We start from the raw sequence: 9574 nt of genomic DNA on the forward strand, positions 1-9574 counted from the left end.
GGGGATGCCATCCATCCATGCCCCACGCTGAGCCCTCCCTCCTCCTTCAAGCCTGGGACTGGGGAGACCGGGCTAGGGAGGGGGGCACAGGCCACTGCTGAGCCTTGCACTCCCAATCCTTGGGATCAGGGGACATTAAAGCTGCATAGGAAGAGGGGGCAGGCAGCTGGCACAAGGCCCTGCGGCCATGGCAGCCCCAAAGGCACATTGTGAGGCACAGGAGGCTCAGATGGAGGGGCCGTTGGGTGCAGGGGGCCCGAGGCGGGGGAGCCCCGAGGAGGGCAGCTGGGCCAGCTGCTCCGGGCTGGCCAGGGTGCGCAGCAGGCGGTTCTCTTGCTCTAGCGCCGCGTTGCGCTCCGCCAAGTCCCGGATCTGCTCCTTCAGCACCTCCACCTCCTCCCGGACCGCAAACATGAGGTGGGATTTCACCAGATCCTGAGGACCGCACAGGCGAAGTGTCAGGGCGGCCAGGCCACCCATCCACATCCCCTGCCCAGTGCCTGGAGGGTGTGGCCTGAGAGGTCCCTGTGGCCAAGGAGGATGGGCGATGGGGGAGGACCCAGGGCAGGCAGAGGGCGAGGGGCAAGGATGAGGGACAGGGGCAGGGCTCAGACCCGGATGGGCACCGGGGCCCAAAGGCAGGCCAGGGCCCGGGTGCAGAGTTAGTATTCCCGAGGAATGGGGCCAGCAGGGGCGACACTGAGACCCGAGATGTCCTCTCTTACCATGGCTTGTTCGATCTTGTTGTCAATGCCGGTCAGCATGCTGGAGCCACTGCAGAGACAAAGGGAGGAGGGAGGTGAGAGGAGTCAGGGGCCTTCGTGGAGGCTGCTCGGACTCCCCGAGGGGGCTGGCGGCAGCCTCAGTCCCACGGCCCCTGTACCTGTGACAGTAGAGAATCAGGGGCAGCAGGGTTTTGTCCACCCCTCTGCAGGCCGAGGGCCGCTGCCCAGGCCCCCCAAGGCCCCGGTGGTGTGGCGGCCCTGGTGCCCCTCGGATAGGGGATGCTCCCCGTGGCGAGCAAGGAGAGGAGACACAGCCCCTTTTTCGGGGCGGCCCCAGAGCTGTTCTCACTACTTGGGTCTCAAAAGACGACACCAGGGACTTGACAGAGACTCCTGACTGGGCCATCCCTGAGATGCAAGGGTCCTCAGGTCTCCCCCAAAGAGAAAGAGCAGTATCAAAGTGAGTACCTGGGGGGCTCAGCGCCCCCCAGGCAAAGTGGGGTCCAGCTGGTGCCAGGCAGGCAGAGAGGAGACAGGGCTCAGGGGGTGCTGGCCTGGGAGATATACACCACCCCCCGGGGCATGGCCAAACTGCTATTGGCTCCTCAGGGACACGGGGACCCCCTCCCACAGCTCTACTGTGGGCGGGAATTCCCAGACACGGTTGGCCAGTGCCAGTGTCCCCTTCTCACCCTGGCACCACTCCCAGAGTCGAAGGGAGGGGCAGCGGGGGGAGTCAGCTGCTGGCCTGGGCACAAGGAAAGAGCTGTGGGGAGGAGGCCTGGGTTGGGGAGGGGTCTTCTTTCCACCTCTGACCCCTTCCTGCCCCTCTGGGTGAAGACCTCTCCCTCAAGGCCTAGGGGAAGCCATGGTAGTGAAGCAGAGGCTCTGAGGCGCTTGTGAGCACCCCCAACACAAATTCCTCATATCATCTGACCCCCAGAGCCTGAGCCAGAAGGTCCTTCACACCCACAGTGAAGAAGGAATGGTAATGGTCACCATGGCAATAGAAACCAAGACAACCAGTCCCAGAAATCAAATCCAGCCAATGGTGGTGGACCTGCACCTGGGGTCATGCAGAGAGTGAGGGCTGAAGGCTTGTAGGAAGGTTAGGCTGAAGGTGGGACACTGGGAAGAGGATCCGGGCCTTGCAACAGAGCTCGGAGGGAGATGACCGAGAGACAGGAGCAGCTCTGACCGCAGTTTGTTATGTGGCCACCAGAGGGCAACTCAGGACTGGGTGACAGACCCCCAAAACCAGGCTCCCAGCTAGTCCCAGTATGCTGGGCCCTCAGTTCCAGATTCTGATTCCTGAAGCTCTGGTGGCCTAGGGTCTTCAGAGGCCTTTGCATCCTGACCCTCCACTGCCCAGACTCCAGGGCCCTGCCTTTTCCTGGCCAGCTTCTGCCTGGTCCTTCACCCTCACCCCTGTACGGTAGGATCACAGGTCCGGTCTCCCCACCCTTACTGAGCCCCGCTCTGAGCCAGGGCCCCACACTGCCTTCCATGGCTGCTGCTTTGTTGCAGGCCTCCCCTCCCAGCTATCACTTCAACTTGTTTCCTACCAGGGGACTAGCTCTCAATCCAAGGTGACCCTTGCATGAGGCCCTGCAGCCAGAAAAGGAGCTGGAGGGAGCCAGGAATTTTCCATTTTCTGTCCAATCTGTGGGTGCGGAAGGCATTGACAGGTAGAACAACTAAGGGAGTGACGAGCATGCCCGAGAAGCAGGACAAGCACCAAGGAAGGACACCAGGGACTTCCAGGGGACAGGGCAAAGGGGAGAGGGGATGCTCAAGAGCAGAGGGCGGACCAGCCTGTGTCCATGCAGCTCTCCAGCTATTTCAATCCATGACACCTGAGTGAACACTGGGCCACCACGGAGAACGCAACACCCCACCCACCCCAGTCCGCACAGACACTAGAAAGGGACAGACACACGGGGACAGAATCACCAGGCCTGCCTAGCAGACACCTGGGCAGAAACGCCAAGTAAGGTGCTCGTTCTGGCCAGAAATGAATATTTGCTGGCGGATAGATAGCTACCTCCTGTCGAATGCTGACTTTTTTTTTTTTTTTTTTTTTTTTTTTTTTTTTGGGGGAGAATTTTTTTTTTTTTTTGGTACCGGGGATCGAACTCAGGTCCTTGCGCTTGCAAGGCAGGTGGCGGAACCACTGAACTAAATCCCCAGCCGAATGCTGACATTTTGACCACACTTCCCCTGTGACATTCTAGCACAACACTTCAAGGCACCACAGCTCTGGCCACCTGAGGCCTTGCTTCAAGAACCTCTGAGTGACAAGCCGTGGCACTGTGCTGAAATCCTGGGTCGGGTCAGGAACAGGAAGCTATGGCGGGACAGACCTTTCCCACATGGCTCAAAGCAACTCTGTGAATTAGAACCAAATACCCCTTTCCTCAACACACTTACTGTCATCTTCCAGAAAGCTGTTGTGACTTTCAGACACGGATTGTGACTGCAAATGTGAGAGGCACCCCCTGGAGTTGTGCAGTACGTAACATGCACAGCTGGGGCCTGTGACCCTGTAGGACTCTGGGGTCCTCTGGTGAGGACTATCCTAGCAGCTGGCCTTTCCCTCTCAAGGTCAAACAAAAAGTTTCAATGTGAGGATAAGATGAAGACACAGGGTATCTAGGAGTGGTGGGGAAGGTCAGATCCTGGGAAGAGCCAACCCTGGACCCTTCATGTTCTTGGAACCCCCAGGGACTGGGCCTGAAGCCAAGAAAATGGGATCTGGCTGCCCTGTCTATAACCCCTCCTGGACCTGTGATGCCCTTGGGTGCAGAGCCAGGCCAGGGAAGGGAGGGGGCTGGCTCTCGGCCCCATGTGAGTGAACTGTCACTACCTCTGTCCTCGAGATAGGACACCACAGAGCCCAGAGCCACCACCTCTTCTGTGGGACACAGGTGTCCCTGTAGGAGACTGGAGAGAGCATGGCTTTGGGGTCAGACCCAGGCTGACTGCAGCCCAGCTGCTCACTAGCTGGATGACCCTGGGAAACTTGCTAAAACCCTCCCATCCTGAGTCTCAGTTTCTTCATCTGGAAGGCGGAATCATGGGATTACTTGTAGTATTTTAAGAACTAAGACGCAGCACTGAACCCAAAGGAGGGCACTACTTCCTTCAAAGCCTGGACTCTGCTCCCAGGCCTGTCCATATTTCCTCTTATTCACACCTTGACCAAGTACTTCCCACCTGCTAGACCTCATGGGGAACACAAGGATCTTCCAACTCAGGAACACGTGAGCAGTCTGAACTCACCAGCCAATCTCTGTTCTCCTATCCCCAAATTTGAGGATTGGTAAGGCACCCCCACTTCCTCACCTGAGAACCTGGCATGAAATGCCCCAGCCCACTTTCCATCTCAAAAGAGAGGCCCCATGCCCCTGGGACCCTGGTTTCCTGCCAGCCATGCACACTGCACACCAGTCAGGTGAGGTAGATCTCACACACCCCATTCCTAGGGGCACGGGGAGACCCAACCCAAACCCACTCGCCTAGCAGGATGGGGCATGAGGGGCTGGGCCAGGCCAAAGCCCAAGAGCGTTGGAGCTGGCAGGGAAAAGCGGAGGCCAGGAGCTGGACCGGTCAGACTAGGGTGTGCAGAGGGAAAGAGGGAGGGAACAAGTTGAAGGACTAGAGCTGAGGAGGCCTCTGGAGGCAGAACCCTCTAAGACAGAGAAAGCAGGAGGCTGGGCTATGAAATCAACAAGGGTGGAGGAGGGACAGGGAGCCCTCTTGCCAGGGAACCTCCCAATTGGGAGGGGAGAGGGTGGGGAAGAGCTGAGAATAGCAGGGTTGGGGGCAGGTGACTCCTCTCCTGGCCCTGGCCGACCTCACACCTCACACATTCCTGGGAGCCAGCTGGAAGGGAACGCAGAAGCTACCATGCCCTGCCCAGCCCTGCTTGGCACCAGCCCCTCACCCTCCATCTGACTGGCTCCTGGCCACCCCACTCCCCCTCCTCTATGGCTCCTCAATCTCCTCAGTGCCCCTGGGCCTTTTCTTTTGTAGGTTTCAGGCCCTGCTTCCAAGGGGTGGCGCCACCTAGGGGAAGACAGGAAGGAGCAACTCCCATCTGGAATGGGTCCCTTCAGCACCCACTCACCCCCTCCTCAAGTCCCACCCATTTCCTCCCAGAGAGGAAGTCCCTCCTCTCCAGTCTCCAACAGGAAGTCCCACTCCTCCCTCCAAATAATCGTGGTGGCTCCCTATCCTTTCTCCTCACCTCCTATCAGTCCATGTCCAGAAACCAGAAACCTAGTTATCTGACTTGCGATTTTGTTTCTCTCTTTTCAGCTGACCAACATTCCTAGGAATGTTGAAACCTGGTCCTCAAAACAGGAAGTCCTGCCCACCCTGTCACCAAACAGGGCATTCTCCCCTAAAGGACAAAGCCAGAAAGTTCTGCCCTCATGCACAGTTCCAGCTATCTGATGGCTTTGCCATGGCAGGGCTCAGCCCCCATGGTACCCTTCACTCTGTCTGCTGGCTACATTTCCCAAGGCAACACAATTTTAGGGTAACACTTTTTCGTCCTGGAAGTCTTAGGTCCCTAAGGTGGTCTGTGTGAACTGTAAGGACGTCCCTTCTTAGTCCATGAGGACCCTAATGCACCCTATTCCCATCCCTAGGGACAGAGGGGGATGGAGCTGACAGGAGACTAAGTGCCTATTCTTGTCTGCAGCACATTTGCCAGTGGGTTCCCAGGGTTGGCCAGAAGATCTCTAAATCTGCAAGAGCTCTGGAATTTGACAACAATAAGTCCCTTCAAACTCTAAAAAAAGTCTCTGACTTGACAGTACTAAGCCAGGGAGTCCCCCCCAGCTCTCTCCAGAGAGAGGGAATGGGTCCCAAATCAACTTTGCCCAGCGGCCATGCCACAGCCAGGTCTCTGTTTAAAAGATCCCCTCCAAATTCACCTCAGGAGAAGGCCACCTGCAGCTAGCCCACGTGCCCACGCCTCCCCCCCAGCAGAGCCTACCTATCGTCATCGGCGTCCAGGTGACCACTGATGGCCAGCATGGAGCGGGCCAGGCTGAGGCTCTGGGCTGCTGCCGTGCCAAAGGGGTCTGGAGACTTGTGAACAAGGCTGGCGTCAAAGTAGAGGGTCGGGGAGCTGGGGCGAGAGTCAAGGGGGCGCACCTGGGGGCAGAGAAGTGGGAACTGTCACACTGAGATTGAGAGAGAGAAGAGGGGTCTCCCGCCCTGCCCCTGCCTACTCTTTCCCCAGGACCCAGGAGTCCCACCCCCAAAGCCCTGCCCTCCCCAGCCCTGGTGAAGGCAGTGGGCCTACCAGCAGCAAGGGACCTAGTCATTTGGAGGACTGGGTGAGTGGCTCATGGGGTGTCAGACAGGGGCTCTGCCTTCCAGCCCTGCTCCTTGCCCCCAGACCAGAATCTCTGGCACCTTCCTTCTTTTGTTTTTCTCAGTGCTATGGATGGAACCTGGGGCCTTGCACATACTAAACAAGCACCCCACAGCTGAGCTATATCACAAGGTCCAGCTGCCTTCTTCGAGCCACTCAAACATCCTTTCCTTAGAGAGGTGCTGCTCCACCACCCACCAGCCCACTAAACTGTTTCATTTTTATAGCACCTAATATTATCTGAAATTAAAGTATTCATTGTGTCTCCCCTACTAGAAGGTAAGTTTGTTCTGTGGCTATTTGTAGAATGAATGAATCCTCAGAAACTGGTCCTCCCACACCCCCACCCCCATTCTAGCCTCTCCCCTCCACCTCCTGGGGCCTCAGGTGAAGTTCAGCTCCTCTCTGCCCTGCTTGGGGCAGAGGGGGGTCGCTGAGATGGGGGAGGCGGAGCTGGGTGTGGACCCATGAAGCCCAACAGGCACTGGGGGTGGCTGCAAAAGGGCGGGGGCGACACAAACAACACAAGACGCCTCTGGGAGGCCCTGGGAGGCCCCAGCTTCTCAGAAAAGCCAGGAACAGAGTCCAGGGTGGTGAGTGGGACAGAGGTGAGGAAGGGGGCCCAGGTGGTGTTCCCCCACCAGCCTGAGAAGTATGGGAAACTTCGGAAGAAAAAAATTGGGGGCAGGGAAATGACACCATTGCAATACACAGGGAGTGATCAGGACTCGGTGGTGGAAGGAAAAAGGTTGGTGACACTGAGGGGAGAGGGGCAGGGTCTGCAGTCCCAGGGGAGGCTCCAGCAGGGCTTAAGGCCAGAGGGCAGAGAGGCTGGTGGCTTGTGCTAGATGAGTCTGGGGACAGGGACTGCATCTTCTCCCCTGGAGTAGGAACTGAATGAAAGAACTCCAGAAGGAGGGGTGAGGGTCAGGAGAGCAGAGCAGGAGGCCAGGAGGGAGTGGGGGGAGCCAGTCCTGACCGGTCCTGACAGGGCCCAGACATCCAGGCTCAGGATATTTTTACACTGTGGTTTGTGCCCAAGGCCAGGAAGGGGAAAAAGCCCTCATCCTCCCTGCCCTTCCTCCCTCCCAGAGACCAAGGTGTTATTTTCTCCTCCAGGGCAGAAGCATCCAACCCTCACATCCCTGGCTGCCCACCCCCCAGCCAGGGACCCAGGCATCCTGCCCCCAACCCAGACTTGTTCCTCTTTCAGAGGCAGGAAGCAGAAAGAGCGCAGCATTTAACTCCTTCCCCCTGCTTCCTGCCTCTCCCACTCCGAAGAGGGGGCAGCCACCCCCAGCTATCAATGCTGGATGGACTCAGGTGTAGAAGACTAAAACAGAAGACTGAGGGGTGAAAGGACAAACTAGCTGCTCCCATCCCTGTAATCCAGCTGCCCACCCCAACTTCTCAGTTCCTCAAAGAAACTTGGTTTGCAACAGAACTGGTGAGGGGGCAAGGATGGGTATCTGGTGGAAAGAAGAGCACAGTGGATCTGACAGTCTTGCAGTGGAATGCCTACCTCTCAGGGCGGCCCCAGACCCTGGCAGCTCCTCCCTCAGGGGCCCAGCCACCCAGCTGGGGCCTCCACACACATCACCTGGAGCCAGAGGGGGTAAGGGCGAGACAGAGGGTGCAGCTGAAGTGAGCAGGCACTTACGCTACAGGCTTTATGGAAACAGAGTCAAAGAGCCAAAAGCAACAATTTAAAGGCCAAAGAGAAAGGCAGAAGACCAAGAATGCAGGGAAGAGGGAGCCAGAGAGATAAAGGAGGAGGGGCTGACTTCAAAATGCGATGGCAGGGAGAGAAAAGAGGGGCTGTCAGAACCACCTGATACACAGGTGACAACAGAGGTGGGAAGAGCAGGATGGACTTGCAGGCAAGGAAGCCCCGGATGGAGGTTAAACCAAGGCTAAAAAGGCCAAGTAAAACCTCCAGGTGTCTCCCCGACCTGGAATCCAACTCTTACCTGTCCAGTCTCCTCTGGGGTAACCAAATCCATCCTCAGCCGAGCAGTTCCATCTTTCCTCCGGGACAGTGGCGGGGTCCCCGCTGCTGAGCCCCCAGCCTCCACTTCCACCCTGAGAGAGTGCAGGGGTGTGGCAGCCAGGGACGTGCCAGTGCTGTCCCCAGTCCTGGGCTCTGGGGGGCGCTGCTGGGGCGGGAAGGCCGACTGGAGGGGCGGCTCCACCTTGGCCTTGCTGGGCACAGCCAGCTGGCCCAGTCCCCCTGTGAAGGAGCGGGCTTGAGGTCCAGGGGAGCTGGGGGGCGGGCGGAGCCAGGAGGTGGGGCCCTGAGACAGGCCTTGCTGTGGGATGGGGGTGCCCAGGCCCAAGCTGGTCAGCTCCAACCTGGAATCCAGAGATCTGCCCCCAGTGCCTCCCGAGGCCCCTCGAATTCCTTCCAGAAGTCGGCCAAAGCTGGGGGGCTCCAGATCTCTCTCGTAAACATCCACACATGTCCAGCGACCTCTGCGATAAGGCTCTCCCAAGCCATGGGGCAGCTTCACCACCCGGAAACGGGAGGCAGGGGCACCAGGAGGTGGGGAGCCATTCCTGGGAGTACCCCTGCCCCCTGGATCAGGGCTGGGCTCCCCATTGGGCAGGCGGGGTGGGGGACCGGTGGGGGCCGGTGGGGCAGGAGGATCTGAAGCCCCTGGGCTCCCTGGGCCCTCGTAGTCCGTGGTGACGCTGGTGATTTGGAAACTACTCTTCTTCTTGCCCCCACTCATGGTCTTTGAGGGTCTGGATTGGGCAGGGCTGGGGGAGGGGCTGGGCTCCCACAGCGGGTTCAGGCACCCCTGGAACAGGGGGGCCACATGGCGGGGGCATTAGGGCCCCTGGGGACGTCTGAGTCCGACATGGCAGGAGGGCCTTGTGGGAAGTGGGGGTGCCTGGTCGGTGACGGGAGAACCGGGGAGGGGAGGTGGCAGGGGTGGGGGGGCCGGGGCAGGTTTTTCCTGCTGCTGTCCGCGCCGAACTCCAGAGCTGAGTTTGCAAACTGGGAAAGAGAGAGAGTAAGAGTGAGAGAGCGCGCAGACAAGCAGGCCACCTCCGGGGCTTCCTCTCTGGGGAGCAGAATGGAGGAGGAAGGGGAAACCGCTAGAGACCCAGAGACAAAGAGACAGGCAGAGATGACAGGTACAGGAGCAGAGCGGACAGGACGCAGAGGGCACAAGAGAGCAGGAAGAGGCAGCTGAGACCCAAAGTTGGGCACTGCCTGGGATTCAAACTCACAGGACCGAATTGACCCCCAGCGCTTAGGACTCCGGGGCCTGGATGAACAGGCGGAGTGGGATGAAGCGACTCCTCGCCGGGCCTGGCGAGCCCCCGACCCCCGCACCCCAATGAATCCCCACATCCCTGGGGCAGCCCCTTTACCCTCCGTCCCAAGCGCCCCGCCCAGCCCCGAGCCCTACCTCGCGGGCCTCGGCCGCCGAGCAGAGCCGGGGTCCCAGCG

The 9574-nt window shown here is 59.0% G+C and overlaps 1 protein-coding gene across 1 annotated transcript; it reads right to left on the reverse strand.

The window, feature by feature from the left end:
* Positions 1 to 6: 6 nt before the first annotated feature.
* Tsc22d4 (TSC22 domain family member 4) lies at positions 7 to 9574 on the reverse strand. The gene is made up of 5 exons (XM_010609271.1): positions 9534 to 9574; positions 8085 to 9115; positions 5731 to 5891; positions 726 to 774; positions 7 to 435 (listed from the first exon to the last, which is right to left on the reverse strand). The coding sequence occupies exons 2-5, from the start codon at positions 8844 to 8846 to the stop codon at positions 226 to 228; spliced, it is 1182 nt and encodes a 393-aa protein (XP_010607573.1). The 5' UTR covers positions 8847 to 9115; positions 9534 to 9574; the 3' UTR covers positions 7 to 225.

This window comes from Fukomys damarensis, unplaced genomic scaffold (assembly GCF_012274545.1).
Source record: "Fukomys damarensis isolate Sample0158 unplaced genomic scaffold, DMR_v1.0_HiC HiC_scaffold_17, whole genome shotgun sequence".
Taxonomy (NCBI): Eukaryota; Metazoa; Chordata; class Mammalia; order Rodentia; family Bathyergidae; genus Fukomys; species Fukomys damarensis.

Coding starts and splice junctions, on each gene's coding strand:
- Tsc22d4 (XM_010609271.1), bottom strand. CDS start 8,846: ATGAGTGGGGGCAAGAAGAAGAGTAGTTTCCAAATCACCAGCGTCACC. Junction 5,892..8,084: donor CCCCAGAGGAGACTGGACAG/GTAAGAGTTGGA, acceptor CTCTGCCCCCAG/GTGCGCCCCCTTGACTCTCG. Junction 775..5,730: donor CTGGACGCCGATGACGATAG/GTAGGCTCTGCT, acceptor TTGTCTCTGCAG/TGGCTCCAGCATGCTGACCG.